At 35.3% G+C, this 18,628-nt stretch overlaps 1 protein-coding gene across 4 annotated transcripts; it reads left to right on the forward strand.

Annotated features, from left to right (window-relative positions):
- Positions 1–6,249: 6,249 nt before the first annotated feature.
- On the forward strand, positions 6,250–18,392 carry LOC140813124 (protein DETOXIFICATION 47, chloroplastic-like). Of its 4 annotated transcripts, XM_073171558.1 has the most exons (4): positions 6,250–6,770; positions 7,080–7,114; positions 7,303–7,358; positions 18,127–18,392. In XM_073171558.1, exons 1-4 carry the CDS (start codon positions 6,640–6,642, stop codon positions 18,226–18,228), a joined length of 324 nt encoding a protein of 107 aa, XP_073027659.1. In that variant the 5' UTR covers positions 6,250–6,639; the 3' UTR covers positions 18,229–18,392. The 4 variants fall into 4 exon arrangements, 2 of the variants coding, with proteins under 2 accessions (XP_073027659.1, XP_073027660.1); XR_012113837.1 differs by lacking the exon at positions 18,127–18,392 and having other exon boundaries at positions 6,944–7,114; positions 7,303–8,108; XR_012113836.1 differs by lacking the exons at positions 7,303–7,358; positions 18,127–18,392 and adding an exon at positions 6,845–7,000 and having other exon boundaries at positions 7,080–7,295.
- The last annotated feature ends 236 nt before the right edge of the window (positions 18,393–18,628 follow it).

The raw sequence follows: 18,628 nt of genomic DNA on the forward strand, positions 1-18,628 counted from the left end.
AAAAATAATTGAAATTTTAGTACGTAATAATTATCTTTATTAAGAGAATAATGAAATGTTTATTTTGACTTGTTATAAGATTTAAATTTTAAAATCGACCATTATCATTATTAGTTACAAATTTTATATGGATATTCAAAATGATTTTTAATTACTTTTGTAGGTTTTAAAAGTATAAATGTATTGCAATTCAAAAAATAAAAATATAAATATATTCAATCAATAATTCTGCATACTCGATAGAAGTATTGTAACGAACCGTACTTTTTACTATTTAAAATTTGCGGAAAAATTAAAATTTTCTTAAATACGAAAATAAAATCAATACGGTCGTCACTACATCATCCATTCACAATATAAATCTTGTTAAAAGTAAAGTTTTCTCAAAGCATCTCACATCCAACATAAAATCAGAGTATTTTCAACTTGCATAAAAATGTTAAAATAGCGTGGGCGATCCTCGGGTCTAGCCTCCCGCTCAGTCCAAACCTGCCCCTTGGTCGCCACCTCTTGTCTCCTCATCAACATACTCACCTGCATCGATCAAGTCTAGTGAGTCTAAAGACTCAACACGTATAAACTGGGAAATAACGAGTACTACATAATAAAACCGCATGCAACTTTAAAATAGAACATACATACTTGAACTTGAATTTACATACTAAAACTTGAACATACGTACATAACATAGACGTGCCATAACGTGAAAACTTGTCATAAACATACTGCATACTAGAACACACGTAACTTCAACATTTTGCGTAGAGGCATGTTTCAAAGCAAGTGACTCATAACATAATAAATGTCTGATCAGACAAACCACAGTATTGGGCTGACAAGGACGTATCCACAGCCACATACATGAGATCCCCGTTCATAATTTAACAGGCTGGTTGGTCCCCGATCATAATTTAACGCTTTCCAACCACGATCTAACCCGTTCATAATTTAACGGGCGGATTGGTCCCCGTTCATAATTTAACGCTTTCTAATCCTAACATAATTTGGTCACAAGACATTTAGCATACCTCCAAAAACTTAAAATATTTTCTTTGCACGTCAACATACTTACTTGGCGTTGAGGGATTCGTTGGACTTCAATCGGGGCCGTTGCTGCTCATACTAACGTGAATTCACATACGTAACTTGCATAACTTAGACGTAAATACAATACTTACTCTCCCGCTCAATCATTTCTTAGGACATTCCATAATTTCCCATGACCCGACCTTGATAACCCTTGCACTAAACCATGACATCGAACCTAAAAGCATGCTATAATATTTTCCCAAATATGAAGGACACGGACCCCGTGCCTACCTCCGTGTAGGGGTCCGTGTAGACTCGGGTGTGAAGGCTCGAAAGGAAGGGTGGACACGGACCCCGTGCCAGGGTCCGTGTGGGGGTCCACGTAGACTCTGGAAAAATGCACTCCGGAATTAAACAAAGGCACGGACCCCTTGTAAGGGTCCGTGTAGGGGGTGTAGGGGTCCGTCTAGTCTCTGGAAAAAGACATTTCGGGTGGACAAAGGGCACGGACCCCGTGACAGGGTCCGTGTGGGGGTCCGGCTAGACACTGGAAGTCGAAACCTGCGTGAAAGCTTGACATAATAGTTCATTCTTCTCAATCAACCCGAATTGCTATGAAACGATACTTCAAGACACCTCCTAAGACACCATAGCATCGGCCTAAACTCGTACAAACACCCAAACAACGATGTTCCCCTACGACACATACAATTTGAGAAAACGCGGCAATTGACACCAATTGGTTCCTACGACTTCTTGTGCATTCTAGTGCCTATCAACACCGAACGACATGATAAATAACGACCCAACATCATACCGATCATACCTAGACGCAGCAACAATCACCCGTTGATTCCCAACGAAGCCTGCAACAAATAACTTCAAGAACACAATTTTCGTAAAAGTCGCAGTTTGAGCAGTCCCACGAAAAACGCCATAACTCACTCAATTTTCATCCAAAAATCTCGAATTTTATATCAAATCGAAGGCATCAAAATTTTTTACAATTTTGTAGTGGAAAGTTTTCTCGAAATCTCGACTGAAAAATCGCAGTTAGAACCAGAACAGTAAAAACGCAAATTTCAGATCTAAAGAGGGTTTCAAAAGCGATTTAAACATGATTGCTCAAACTTCTACACAACATAAACATGGCTTTACGCATAAATAACAACGCATGCATAATATGACATGATCAATGCATCAAGAACAGAATATACGTGCCTTTTGATATCAAACGTGATATGAATCCTCGTACGAATGAAAGGCAAGCACGAATATAGAAATCGCACCCTCAATTCAATAACAAACAAGGAACGATTATTTTGTCCCTATCTTTTGAAACAAGTAAAAATTTGTGATATTCACCTCTAAGTTATTTAACTTAGCAACAAATATCAACGATAAAACAATTGAATCAAGAACGAACCTTCAAAGAACAAGCCTATGACAATCCGAGCGAGAAACAATCGACAAACGCCACAAAGATTAAATCTTTGATAAGTTTGATTTTTAGTAAACACAAAGCACAAGCCTTGCAAGATTGAGAGAACTCAATACAATTTCATATATCTTCAATAGTAATCCGTTCAACAATAATACATGCATTATATAATCATTAAAATACAAGAAAAGTAGTGTGAAAAGCTTAAATGAGCTAATTAGCAACTTTGACACGGAAGTGCGCCAAAGGACCGCGGGTGCGCTGCAGACTGGACCGCGGGTGCGGTACAGTCTCGGAAAAAAAAAAATTTTCAAAAAAAAAAAAATATTTGTTTCAGTGTTATTCTATCGTTCTTGTTGTTGTGCAATCCAAGTGAGACAGTTTCAAGTGTTCACAAGTTGAATCTTGTTAGTTTGATAAAAATATATATATATATATATATATATATATATATATATATATATATATATATATATATATATATATATATATATATATAAAGATTGAGCACACCTTTGAAAGAATTATCAAATTTGAGTGAAAAAAAAATTTGAGTGCGAGTGTTATTTCTTTGAAGGTTCGTTCTTGATTCAATTGTTTTATCGTTGATATTTGTTGCTAAGTTAAATAACTTAGAGGTGAATATCACAAATTTTTACTTGTTTCAAAAGATCGGGACAAAATAATCGTTCCTTGTTTGTTATTGAATTGAGGGTGCGATTTCTATATTCGTGCTTGCCTTTCATTCGTACGAGGATTCATATCATTTGGTATCGGAGCTTTGGCTCATTGAATTCAAGTAAGTTATCTTTGTTGTTATTTTCAGATCTGACTATCCTCTGTTCTGTTATCAGATCTGTGGTATTTTTTTTCTATCGTCATATCTATCAAAAACAAAAACAAAAATTCATTCTGTTTCAGTTTTGTGTTATCCTTTGTTCTATTTTAAGATCTACGTTATTTCTATCATCCTTTGTCATTTGATAATCCAGAATAATCGAAAAAAAAAAATATTTGTTTCAGTGTTATTCTATCGTTCTTGTTGTTGTGCAATCCAAGTGAGACAGTTGCAAGTGTTCACAAGTTGAATCTTGTTAGTTTGATAAATATATATATATATATATATATATATATATATATATATAAAAGATTGAGCACACCTTTGAAAGAATTATCAAATTTGAGTGAAAAAAAAATTTGAGTGCGAGTGTTATTTCTTTGAAGGTTCGTTCTTGATTCAATTGTTTTATCGTTGATATTTGTTGCTAAGTTAAATAACTTAGAGGTGAATATCACAAATTTTTACTTGTTTCAAAAGATCGGGACAAAATAATCGTTCCTTGTTTGTTATTGAATTGAGGGTGCGATTTCTATATTCGTGCTTGCCTTTCATTCGTACGAGGATTCATATCAAAACGTTACCGAAACGGCGTTACCGAAGCGGATATAGAAGCGAGGTTGATCCGGGACGACGGTGGCTCGATTATCTTGCAATAAAATCGCCGAAAACTTGCTGGGGAACAAAGGAAAAATGGGCGGCTGTTTTGATTGGGGAACCCTAGGTTTTTCTCTCTTTTAAAATCTGAAAAAATAAGGTGTGTAGGGTGTGTTGTGTGTTTTAGTATGTGTAAAAACATGTAAGTGTGTGTGAGTGTGTGTAACGTGTGTGTTGGTTTTTAATTAGGATAAAATAGTGCTAAATTAACTAATTAAAAGTTAACACACACTACTTTAATCAAACTCATCATTTAAAATAATTACACACTAATTTTAAAAGTTATAAACTCTTAAATTACTAAATACATAAATAAGGTTTTAAAATGCTAAAACTAAATAAATTATTTAAAATGTCTCATCTTTAACTTAAAATAAAATATCACCTTTTGAAATTGCCACAAATCGTCGCCGGGTCTTTTCCTCGATCTCGCCTCGAATAATCGCCTGAAATATGAAACTCGAAAAATATTTTAACGTGCATCACTTAAATATAAATAATTTAAAATAATGCATTCGAATAAACCATGCATGGCTTAAAACTCATTTTAAAATTAATTAAATGATTTACTAATTAAATAAATGCATGGGTTATACGTGTACCGAATTTGGGCACTACAAGTATAGTGAAATTCAAAATAGACTTTTATATAATTCTAAAAAATCAGATGATATTCGATATTGACTTTTAAAGATTCTATAAAATTCTAAAAAAAAAATCAAATTTTCAATAGACTTTTAATAACTACGTGTAATTCATTATCATATAAACATTAAAACCTAAAGTAAAATTACAAATTATCAAAATTTGTCTTTAGTTCAACGCAAAAATTTGGATGGCTATATAAGTGAGGTTTATTAAATCCAGAGTTTTGATAACTTTTAATGACTTTTTTAAATAACAGACTTTTATGTATTTAATAGATTTTTATTGACTGTTACAGAATCTCACATATTTACAAACAGATTTCAGTATATTCAAGTAGATTTTTTTGCAAGATTTTTACAGAGTTTTATTAAAAAAAAATTATAAAATTTTGTACCTAATTATTACATAATATTTTTTTATTAATTTTTTTGAACTAATAATTAATTGGCATATATAAAATATTAAGTTTGAAATATTTTTTAAAATGTATATTAGTAAATACATTTACTTATTTTAAAATTAAATAATTTAAACATTACATGTATATGAGTATGTGGATTATATGTATGTTTGTAAATTTTAAAAAATGCATACATATATTAATATGTAATATTGTGTTTAAATTCATTATATATATTCATGTAAAAATAATATTATTTATCATTATGTGAATATAATTTTTTATAAAAATATTGTAGTTTATAGATTAATTAAAAATACTACAAATAATTTAAACAAATCAGTTGTTAGTCAAAAAGTTAATAAAATTAATTAATATTATTTATTAAAAAAGTATTATTATTTTCAATTCTATGAGCCAATACAATTTTATGATTTTCTTATTTATAGTGTAATAATTTTATTACAAATTCATAATTCTAATTTATAAACCTTTTAGAATTTTAAAATTAGAATTCATAAAAGAAATAAATAAAATTTAATTTTTAAACAACAAAGGAAAAAAATTGTTTAGTCAGTTATATCATAATTTTTTTTATGAATTATAGATTAAAATCTTAATTTTTATTTTATTTTTTATCATGTTTGTGCGAGACTATTCAACTAATAAGAATTAAGTGTTATTATTTTTTTGGATCATCTTTTATTATTATTAAATATTATATTCATTCGTAAAAATCATAAATTTAAAATAAAAAAAAATCTAGAACTAGAAATTTCTTATGATATTAAAATAAAAAATATTAAAAAACAATCAGCTAAAAAATGAAAATTCTGAAAATAAAAAATTAAAATATATATAGAGAAATATTTTCAAATTAGAGAGAGTGATAGAGACAGATGAGAAGAGAAATAAGTTATTTGAGGTGAAAGAAAGATGTTGTGTATGAGTTAGAAGTTTTAACAATCTATCTAAATCTTTGAGTTGAACTAAAGAAAATATTTGACAATTTATAATTGAACTTTATGGTTTAATATTTGTATTTTAATGATTATCATGAAATTATTAAAAGTTTATTGAATATTTGAATATATATAAATTTTTATAGAGTTTTTAAAAATCCATGTTGAATATCTCTTGAAATTTTAAAAGTTTATTAATGTTTATTTTGAATATCATTGAACTTTTATAAAATATTTACAAATTTAGAGATTCAAAAGTTTGATTGAGTAGATCCCATAAAAATGACCAAGGTTCGATCTCTTCCCTATCTCTAGATTAAGGTTTCAAAAAAAAGTGTGATGATAATTTTTTTTCCATTTAGGGATGATAATTTTTTTCAAAACATCCATTATTTCCATTTAGGGATGATAATTTTTTTCACGAGGATTCAAATATTTAGGGATGATAATTTTGGAAAAAATCAAAAATATGGACGAGGATCGAAAAAATCTCTCTCCAAAGTTTAGACTTTGATTTTAGTGAATATAAGTTGAAATGGAGATTTTTTAAAATCCAGTTCAAGATTACTGTCCTTGAACCTGATAAAGCCAGGATTGGGAGGAGGGACGTACATCAGAGCGGAGATGATATTGAGGATGAAATTCCAAACCCGCACCGCCGGTTATGGAATCAGTTGATGGAAACCGTCAGGTTCTCTGGACCGGCGGTTGGACTTTGGATTGGTGGCCGGTTGATGTGTTTGATTGTTACTGCTGTTATTGGCCAAGGCAGCTCTATCGAGCTTGCTGCTTTAGGTATGCAAACTCTGCCTTCCTTGTTCGTGTTTGCTACTCCTCCGCTTCTGATGTTCGTGTTTGATTGTTGGCAGTTTTAAGTACTTTGCTGCATTCGACGAATTTGATATTATGGAGCTCTCGAGTATGAAATTTAGTTGTCGAAGTCTGTTTCAAATTTTTAACCATAGCAGGGAAAAATCTCTCAGCCTTAAAAAGTGGCAGGTGATTTACGTGCATTTAATTTAGGGGTGGAGGGTTTATCAGCATACATATAGGCCAGTTTCTATTGCCAATCGAAGTTCCATGGTTGGTTTCTTGTGTCTGCAGGACGGGGGACATTGTTTGGATATTATACTTGCTACGTCTTCATGTTCCTTTCGATTGTTACTTCCAACTTGGTTGCTACATCTCTTGCTAAACAGATCTGTCGATTGAATGAGGCTATTTATCAAATTTTTTAGATTTTATATACTTTTAATATAGTAGCATTTTTCCTTCTTGTTTTACTGTGGTTTCGCATTGCATTTGGCTTATGTACATAAATGTTCAGGGTTTGCTGGGGCAACTAATGCAGATATCATAAGTGCAGCAAATACTTACGTTCAGGTATATTTTCGGTGATCAGATTGAATATTTTGTTGATGCACTGAGTATCAGAGGAGTTCTAAATGAACTGTTATTACAGTTGTTTTGTATTTGTTTTTTTTAAGGTTTGGTCCTTTTGGACTGAGTACTTTGTGTTCTGTAGGACGGGGGCATGGGTTCATGTAATTCTGATATCATAGTTGTGATACTGATATTAACCTCTCAATTACGAAAAAGAAAAAAAAAAGAGTCAAATATTTCCCTTGCAGTTACTTTCTAAGCATAAAAATGTAAGATCAATTTAATGTGTAGTCTCATTGTGGTTTTGGTGATGGAAGGGGTACCATGGAGAGCAACATTATGAAGGCTTTAGGATGTAGAGTCCTGCATAGTCAAATTTTTCTTTGAGCTCTTTGTTTTACCTGTTGAAATACTTTTGATTGTCACTTTAATTTTCGTTGTAGTTCAAGCAAGATATTCTGCAATAGAGTTATTTACAAATAAGTTTTTTGCAAGCTCAGTCGATATAGGACCACGTAGTGACGACTTAACTGATATTTCCGAAGTCATTTGTTTGTTAATGTCTCTAAAATGTCCTTGTTTGGTGATGTTTTGGGAGTTCTGGAGGAATGCTTTATTTGGCAAATGTTTTGGGAAAATAAGTTGTGTGTATGATAGGCTATGTTGCATGGATACGGGTATCGTATCGAATACGATAGAGATATGATGATACAACAAATTTTAAAAATATAAGACACGATACGACTAGGATACAACAATTATTAAAATATATATATATATATATATATATATATATATATATATATATATATATATATATATATATATAGTATTAAAAATTAAAAAATTTAGAGATATAAATATTTATATAAATATATTGTAGAAATATATATACATATTTATGTAAATATATACAATATACAACATCAGGGCAGTGATTTAAAAAAAAGCCAAAAAAATGTCAAACGTGTTTTCACCATGTTCAAAATGTATTCGACTGGTTAACCCTAAAAATGTCAACGACACGGATGAAGATTTGTTATTCCTTCGATTTGTTAAATGATATTTGAAATCATGTTCGAGGAAAATATTTTTGAAGGCACTGTTATGATTCATATTTGAAATGGTCAGGAAATTCCGATGTTTGCTTTGATTTGATATGGCCATGATGCGGTGTGATATAATAACCGATAATATGGCCTCACCCCTTACAGAATATAACTTAAGGAACTGACCAGTTAGCCATGTAAAATAAGATGATTATTAGTGCTATTTGTTTGAATTGATATGATATGATTTGAACATGCTATCTGTCTTCAAATAATATACGAGTTTGTTATTAACTATGATCGATCAGCCCCTATTTACTGAGTATTTCTCGAAATACTCATTCTGTTAGAATTTTTCAAGTTCGCAATCTTGATTTGATGTTAACAAAATTTGTTATTTTGTGTTACTAATAATCTACCTTAGTATGCAGAAGCTAGGATCAGTTACGAGCTGTTTACATCGCAAACTGAAGACCCAACGGATCGCACAAACTGAATCAGTCTAATTGTTACGTCAATTGAGCAGTCCAGCTGATTGTCTAGTTGATAGGTGGTTCAGCAGGAGAACCTCAGAATTCTGGCCAGCCGAAGCAGTGTTCAACTAATGAAGAAACCTAGCTGATCAGTTCAACTGAACGAGAGTGAAATCAGTTCAACTAAACGAGAGTGAAATCAGTTCAACTGACGAGTCAACTGATTTCACCAGCCCAACTGAAGATCAGTTCGGCTGACCAGTTCAGAGCATCAGTCAGAATCTTTTAGTTGTAGATGACGACAAACTCTTTCAGTGGATTCCAGCTATACACAAAGGTACAAAGTAATTGTCCAGTCAAAGGACAATAATGAACTTTGCATCAGAGCATTAAAGACAAAAAGTTTCAGAAGGGCGGTCGGAAAGTCGAGACACAAAGTCCAAGAAACGAATGCAAGATGCAACTGATACAATAATTGAGTTTCACTGTACGATCAGTTTTCCCACCTATATAAAGAGAAGATCAGTGAAGACTCAATATACAGAGACAAAAAGCTTCAACGCAAATACGAGAGAAAAGAAAGAGCACGCACATTGCACATCAGCTTTCAGAAGCAATCAGCTCAGAGGGACACTCCAACGTGTTATCAACTTAGTATGTGAGAACATATTGTTCAGTTCTCAGACACACAAACACTATCACCACCACTTAAATATAGTCTTGCACAAAGACGTTAAACTCGTGTATGTAGTCTTTGACACATAGACGTTAAAGAAGTGTTGGCTGGAAGGTGCTGCCTTCAGTCGTAGCTAGAAGTTCAGTTTAGGCAGTAGTGTAAGTCCTAGCTGAGTGGGTTTGTACAAGGTGTTGTATAAATCAAAGTCTTCTAGTGGATCCTACCCGTTAAGGTAGAAGGGGTGACGTAAGAGCAGTTGAAGTCTCTGAACATCCATAAACATATATTGTGTATTTAACTGATTAACCTTCGTTTTCAAACTATTTGGATCAGTTAGAGTATCCGTCAGTTCAGTTGTCACCATAACTGAACTGATGAATGCAAAAACTAATCTATCCCTTTTCAGTTATTCAGTTTGCATGAGTTAAAATGTTTTCTAATATAACAGTCTTCTTCATCAATGATTATTTCGAGTTTCTTCCGCTTGATTTTAAACCAAACTCGATTTAATTCATCGGTGTTAACATTTTTAGAACACGAGCTATTGCAGCTCATTGGAGAATATAGTGTTCGAAATGCCTACAAAAGCACTAGCACACTCGATCCTTCACATCCTTTACTTCATCCCCTCAGATAAGAACAAAGACCAGAAGAACAAGCATATTTTTGGAGATGGTGATGAAGCAAATTCAATCTAAGATCAGTCTTGTTATTATGTATTTTTGTTATATTATCATATTTTAGGCTTCCGCATTTCGTTTTAATAGCATTGTAAATACGATTATTTAATTCTGAAATAGCCTGGTTATTTTGATTACTACGAGGCTTTTTTTTATAACTTGTGTGATTTTGAAACAACGTCGGTGTCAACTAACCCCGATCTCGAGACGTGACATTTAAGTGGTATCAGAGCCGAAAGGTTATAATCCAACTGGATTCTACCGAAAAAAAATGTGAGATTTCACATAGTGATAGAAAAGTCTAATGCACTCCCCTCTGAAATGATCCAACGAACAACATTCATGTGAAATCCTCTTCGCAAAGACCGAAGATTTATTTCGGTCAAATTCCATCGTTTAGGCCTCAAAAATCGCGTTTTTTCCATTGCTGATAATAATCGTGAGACCAATAACTTCTTATAGAAAACTCGAAATTCAATTCCGTCAACGGTTATGTAATACTCCTTACTAAAGCACGAGTACGGGGAGCCATTTCCTGAAATAAAACAAATGGAAAGGCTTAACACAATAGAAAGAGATCAATAATGATAAAACGCGACCTTGCTCTCAGCGAACACGATATTGCGATGACGAACCTTAGAGCTCAACTCTATGAAGAGAAACAAGAACACCAAGAGCAATTGTTGGCCAAAGACTTGGCATATGAAGACTTGAACAAGGAGAAAAAAGAGTTAAAAGAACTCAAGGACCATCTTCAGGCTGACGTACAGAGGGTTGCATACTATCTCAACTCAGAAGAAATACATCATGAGATGACCAAGAACAAACTAGAGGCTTCCCAGACAATAGTCCATGAACTGCACGGATTACATCAGAAAATGCTAAAAAAAGCCTGGGCACTGTAGGCCAAATTCAACAGATTATGCTGACAGAAAACGAACACCATCAGCAAGATGAGGCAACCATCCAAGAGCTATAGAGTTCAGTGCAGGCCTTGACTACTCAAAACAACCAGTTGCACAACCATGTTAATCATCTTCAGGATGCGTTGGCCAACTTGGTTGAGGATCTTGAGGAAGAGCCTGAAGAAGATCTTATGGAAGATGAAGCGGTGGGAGATGGCGAAATTTTAGACGATTAGACTAGATCCTGACATCGTACTCTTGTAATAAGGATTTATAGTCCTTTTGCTTTCTTCTACATTTTCTTCCCTTTTGCGCTTCCTAAAACTTTGATTTGTATTTCTTGCCCTTGTTTGAATCAATAAAAAGTTTATTCGGTTTAATCATTTGTCGATTTCATTAATTTCATGTTCGAACCACTCGAATTTCGTGATCATTATTGACTCATTTATATATGTTAGCAAACAAATATCTTAGAAACTTGTACAATTGTAGGAGATGGACGGAAGATCTGTATGCAACAACCGCAACCCGCGCTTTGGAAATCGCAACAACAAATGGAATAACAACGACAAAGAAGGAAATCAACCCCCACCACCACCACCAGGATTGGGCCTAAGTCAAGCTGACTTAATGGCCATAGCAACTATTGTGGCCACAATCCAAAGGTTGGGAAACACAAACGTCAATGACAATCCGCCTCCGCCACTAGGACCTTTAGCACATGAGGTCAAGTATCACTATGAGTCTCTCCGAAAGAATCGAGCTCAAACATTAAAAGGAGACCCGGACCCCGAAGTTGCCCAAAATTGGCTCAAAAATATCGAGACACAACGCCTCTTACTCGAGATTCCCAACGAGTTCAAGATGGATGTGGTGACACCATTTTTAGAGGAAAAAGCAGTCAAATGGTGGGAGACCGTCTCACCAGCTATGACAGCAACCAGACCAATTACATGACAACAATTCTGAGAGGTATTCCTGAAAGAGTACTACCCAGCTGAAGTGAGTTTACAGAAGTTGAGTGAGTTCGAAAATTTCACACAAACTTTGGATATGTCTACGGTGGAGTATACTTCAAACTTGAATTCCCTTGGAACCTATGCACCTACTATCATGGCTGATGATATTTTGAAGATGCATCGGTTCAAGCGTGGTCTGAGTAGCCGTATCTAGTCAACTTTAGCAGTTTACCAACCCACGGGCTTTGTTGATCTGATGGGCGCGACAATAAGAGCCTAGACGGACATTAAGCGCCGGGAGGACGAGAATAAGAATAAGCGATCTGTAACTGGCTAATCGTCTCAAGGGAAACAACCATTCAAAAGACCAAACCATACCAGCGGATCATTCGCACTTCGTCCAGCCCAACCTACCAAGAGGTCAAGATATGTCCCATCTACAATAACATCCATTCTGAGGAATGTCGTAGGAAGTCTGGTGCATGTTTCAATTGTGAGAAGTTGTGACATCGAATTGCTGATTTTCCCGAGCCTAAGAAAGGGACATGGTCAAATACTGATACTACCCCCAACAAGCCGAAGGAGAATAAGCTCAATGCACGTGTGTTTGCGATGACTCGGGAAGAAGTGGATGACACGAACGATGTGGTGGCATGTACCATTCTAATCAATGAAATGTCGGTTTATGTATTGTTTGATTGTGGTGCCACTCATTTCTTCATATCTAAGAGGTTCAATAAGAAATCAAGGCTTATAACTGAGATATTTCTCGAACCCTTTAGAGTAGCAACTCCCACTAGTAAGACAATTGAAACACATAGGGTGCACAGAGATTGTAAGATCTGTATTAAGGAGCACCTATTTCAAGCTGAATTGATTCAACTAAACATGGTGGAGTTCGACGTCATTCTAGTAATGAATTGGCTATCAAAGAATCATGCATTAGTAGATTGCCGCATGAAGAATGTCAAACTACGGGCTCCAAACCAAGAAGAATTTGTTTAATATGGCAAAGTCAAGAAACTTGAATCCTTATTATCTGCTTCCCGTAGCGGCTACTCATACCACGCTTGAACCAATGCATCTTCTAGGTATCATCAGTCATGATAGTGGGTGCATAGGTTCCAAGGGAATTGAACTTTGAAGTACACTCCACCACAGACATATCCAAAGTTTGTGTGAAATTTTCGAACTCACTCAACTTCTGTAATCTCACTTCAGCTGGGTAGTACTGTTTCAAGAATACCTCTCGGAACTGCTACCATGTAATTGGTCCGGTTGCTGTCATAGTTGGTGAGACGGTCTCCCACCATTTGGCTATTTTTTCCTCTAAAAATGGTGTCACCACATCTATCTTGAACTCATTGGGAATCTCGAGTAAGCGGAGTTGGGTCTCTATATTTTTGAGCCAATTTTGGGCAACTTCGGGGTCCGGGTCTCATTTAAATGTTTGAGCTCGATTTTTTCGGAGAGACTCATAGTGATACTTGACCTCATGTGCTGGAGGTCCTGGTGGTGGTGGCGGATTGCCATTGGGGTTTGTGTTTCCCAGCCCTTGGATTGTGGTGTCCACAATAGTTGTTATGGCCATTAAGTCAGCTTGACTTAGGCCCAATCCTGGTGATGGTGGTGGAGGTTGATTTCCATTGTTGTCCTCGTTATTCTGATTGTTGTTGCAATTTCCATAGCGCGGGTTGCGGTTGTTGCGTACGGGTCTTCCGTCCATGTCCTACAAGCGTCCGAGTTTCTAACATATTTGTTTGCTAACATATATAAATGAGTCCATAATGATACCAAAATTCGAGTGGTTCAAACATGAAATTAATGAAATCGACAAATGATTAAACCAAATAAACTTTTTATTGATTCAAACAAGGGCAAGAAATACAAATCAAAGTTTTAGGGAGCGCAAAAGGGAAGAAAATATAGAAGAAAGCAAACGTACTATAAATCCTTATTACAAGAGTACGATGTCAGGATCTAGTCTAATCGTCTAAAATTTCTCTATCTCCCACCTCTTCATCTTCCATAAGCTCTTATTCAGGCTCTTCCTCAGGATCCTCAACCAAGTTGGCCAACGCATCCTGAAGATGATTAACATGGTTGTGCAGCTAGTTGTTTTGAGTAGTCAAGGCCTGCACTGAACTCTGTAGCTCTTGGATGGTTACTTCATCTTGCTGACGGCGTTCGTTTTCTGTCAGCATAATCTGTTGAATTTGGGCCTAGAATGTCTGGGCTTCCTTTAGCATTTGCTCACGTAATCCGTGCAGTTCATGGACTATTGTCTGGGAAGCCTCTAGTTTGTTCCTGGTCATCTAATATTGTATTTCTTCTGAGTTGAGATAGTATGCGACCCTCTGTACGTCAGCCTGAAGATGGTACTTGAGTTCTTTTAACTCTTGTTTCTCCTTGTTCAAGTCTTCATATGCCAAGTCTTTGGCCAACAATTGCCCTTGGTGTTCTTGTTTCTCTTCATAGAGTTGAGCTCTAAGGTTCGTCATCGCAATATCGTGTTCGCTGAGAGCAAGGTCGCGCATACGTTGGGGTATTCCAGCACGAGTACGGGGAGCCGTTTCCTGAAATAAAACAAATGGAAAGGCTTAGCACAATAGAAAGAGATCAATAATGATAAAAACATTATTTTGATAGAAGGTACGAGTGAGGAGAGATTTTTCGAGAAAATTTCCCACAATAAAAAGTTCGGAAAAAATTTATATGGATTTTGAGCTTTAGTAAGGAGTATTACGTAACCGTTGACGGAATTGGATTTCAAGTTTTTTATAAGTAGTTATTGGCCTCACGATTAGTACCAAAAATATCAAAAACGCGATTTTGGAGGCCTAAACGATGGAATTTGGCCGAAATAAGGCTTCGGTCTTTGCGAAGAAGACTTCGCATGAATGTTATTCGTTGGATCGTTTCAGAGGGGAGTACATTAGACTTTTCTTTCACTATGTGAAATCTCACATTTTTTTCGGGAGAATCCCACCTGGATTATGAACCTAGTGGCTCTGATACTACTTAAATCTCACGCTCCGAGACCGAGGTTAGTTGACACCGACGTTGTTTCAAAATCTTCAATAGTCATATCTCTCACTAAACTCACCCAAAAGAACTCTAAGTTTCAATATAGCGAAGAATGTGAGTAAAGCTTCGAAACTTTGAAGAAGAAACTTACCTCTACTCAGGTATTGGTATTGCCAACTGAAGGAAAAGATTTCACCATCCACAGTGATGTATCAAAAAGAGGTTTAGGATGTGTGCTCATGCAAGATGGGAGAGTAATTGCCTATGCTTCAAGACAACTAAAACCATATGAGCAAACCTATCTGACGCATGACCTCGAACTAGCTGCAGTTGTGTTCGCACTAAAAATTTGGAGGCATTATCTTTATGGAGCCAAGTGTGAGATTTTCACTGCTAATCAAAGCCTCAAATATTTGTTCACTCAAAAAGAACTAAATATGCGGTAGAGATGATGGATTGAACTCCTGAAGGATTACGACTTGACGATAAGCTATCATCCGGGTAAGGCAAACAAGGTAACCGACGCTTTGAGTCGGAATGATATAAGCAAAGTAATCCTAGCATCACTTTCAGCACAACCATGCCTCCGAGAAATGGTCAAGATAAGTCAAGATTGAGAATCCGCTTTGGTGAAATGGAAACAACAAGCTGAAGAAGGAAAATCATCGAATCTCCAGACAGATGACAATAGAGTTGAAAATCTTCGACAAGAAGTGATGTCTGAGGCACACAAGTCAAAATTTTCAGTTCACCCTACCAGTACCAAAATGTACAGAGATTTGAAGAAAAACCTCTGGTGGAGTGGAATTAAGAAGAACATTGCAATGTTTGTCTCTAAGTGTCACGTGTGTCAACAAGTCAAAACTGAGCACCAGAGACATATGGGACTTCTTTAACCATTAGAAATCCCAGAATAGAAATGAGAATATATTTCAATGGATTTTGTAGTCGGTTTACCAAAGTCGAGACAAGGTCATGATGGAATATGGGTAATTGTAGACAAACTCACGAAATCTGCGCACTTCTTACATGTCTGCATGAACTATAATATGGATAAACTGACCACCTTATACATGAATAATATCGTACGATTACATGGAGTTCCAGCTAGCATACTATCAGATAGAGATCCTAGGTTTGCATCTCGTTTTTTGAAGAGCTTTCAACAAGCTATGGGGACTAAAGTTACTCTTAGTACGACATAGCACCCTCAAAATGATGGCCAAACTGAGAGGACAATACAAACTCTTGAGGACGTGCTGAGAGCATGTGCTCTAGACTTCAGTGGTAATTGGAGTGAACATTTGCTCTTAATCGAGTTCGCTGACAATAATAGTTATCACTGTAGTATTGGAATGGCACCGTACGAAGCTCTGTATGGACGGAAGTATCGATCACCACTATATTGGGATGAAGTAGGAGAAAAAGATATCGTTGGACCCGAACTGATCCAAGAAACAGTGGATAAAGTTACTATGATCAAGGAGAGACTAAAAACTGCACAAGATCGATAGAAAAGCTGGGCTGACCTGAAAAAAAAGACACGTGGAATTTGAAGTGGACGAAAAGGCATATGTGAAAGTGTCACCCATGAAAGGTGTAATCCGATTCAATAAGGCTGGAAATCTGAATCCCAGATATGTTGGACCTTTTGAAATTCTAGAGAAAGTGGGAACATTTGCTTACAGATTAGCACTTCCACCCGATATGTCAAGAATTCACAATGTATTCCATGTTTCGCAACTGAGAAGATATATTCCGGATCCAAGTCATATTCTTGAAGTTGGACCACTTCTAATCGAAGGAAACTTGAATGAAGAATTAAAGTACGAAGAAGTTTCTATTCGAATTGTGGACACCAAGCACCAAGTACTTAGGCGACGAACCATTCCATATGTCAAAGTACAATGGTCTAATCACACCGAAAGAGAAGATACTCGAGAACTTGAAGAGAACATGTGCAAGCAATACCCTTACCTCTTTGAAACGCAAAAGAACTCAAGCTTCAAGAGCGAAAATTCCAATAAGAAGGGAGGGATGTGAAGACCTTGAAAATCAACATGGTTTAGTGGCATAAAATGTGGCTTAGTTGATGAATAATCATGGGATCCTGGCTTAAGGGATATGGTTTCATGGAGTTGTGGCTTAGTGGATGAACAAACATGGGATCATGGCATGTGGTGAGATGCTTTACCAACCCTATAAATAGTGGCCAAATGCTAGAGAAATCACACCACATACCACTACAAGTTGCTATCAATTTTCGGGTACCCAAATTCAGAAAAATTTTCTCATCGTTTTAAACATCCAAATCTGATCTCCATCGTTCAGAATACACCTATATGTGTTTTGAGCAACATATCGAAGTTTCAGATCGATCCAACGGTTCAATTAGGTGCAAACATTTTTTTCAAGGTTACTGGTTTTTGGCGTCAAACTCCAAATTGTTCATTTCAAGATTTTCGGAACAATTTCTCAATTAAGTGGATTTTTGCTATGCTTTTATGTGCACTCGCATTTCATAAGTGTACTATTTGCTATAAATATAAAATGACATGCTTGGTATTCATAATTGTGTCCATTTTGTACAAAAAGAAGTATGTATGTTTTGAAATTGATCGACATATGTTATTCTTTTGATTTGTTAAATGATATTTGAAAGCATGTTTGAGAAGATATTTTTGAAGGCACTGTTATGATTCATATTTGAAATGGTCGGGAAATTCCGACGTGTGCTTTGATTTGATATGACCCTAATGCGGTGAGATAAAATAACAGATACATGACATCGCTTCCTTAGAGGATATAACTTAGGGTACTGATCAGTTAGCCGTGTAAAATAAGATGATTATCAGTGACATTTGTTTGAGTTGATATGATATGATTTGAACATGCTATCTGTCTTCAAATAATATACGAATTTGTTATCAACTATGATCGATCGGCATCTATTTACTGGGTATTTCTCCAAATACTCATCACTTACTTCCTCCCTTCAGATAAGAACAAAGACCAAATTGAGGAAGAAGAACAAGAATATTTTTGGAGATGATGATGAAACCAATTCAATCCAAGATCAGTCTTGTTATTCTGTATTTTAGTTATATTATCAGGTTTTACGGTTTCGCATTTCGTTTCAATAGCATTGTAAAGACGATTATTTAATTATGAAATAGACTGGTTATTTTGATTACTACGAGGCTTGTTGTTTATAAATTATGTGATTTTGAAACAACGTCATTGTCAACTAACCGCGATCTCAGAACGTGACAATCTTTATTACTCACGTCCGTCATCAAGCCAAGAGGCTTGTTGTTTATAAATTATGTGATTTTGAAACGACGTCATTGTCAACTAACCGCGATCTCAGAACGTGACAATCTTTATTACTCACGTCCGTCATCAAGCCAAGAAAGTAATGGCAGTTGGTAAGACAATTACCAATACAGGAGTGCAGACAAAAATTGAGCTTTTTTGTTTTTTTTTTGTTTTTTTTTTTTA

Source organism: Primulina eburnea, chromosome 14 (genome assembly GCF_022965805.1).
Source record: "Primulina eburnea isolate SZY01 chromosome 14, ASM2296580v1, whole genome shotgun sequence".
Lineage (NCBI taxonomy): Eukaryota > Viridiplantae > Streptophyta > Magnoliopsida > Lamiales > Gesneriaceae > Primulina > Primulina eburnea.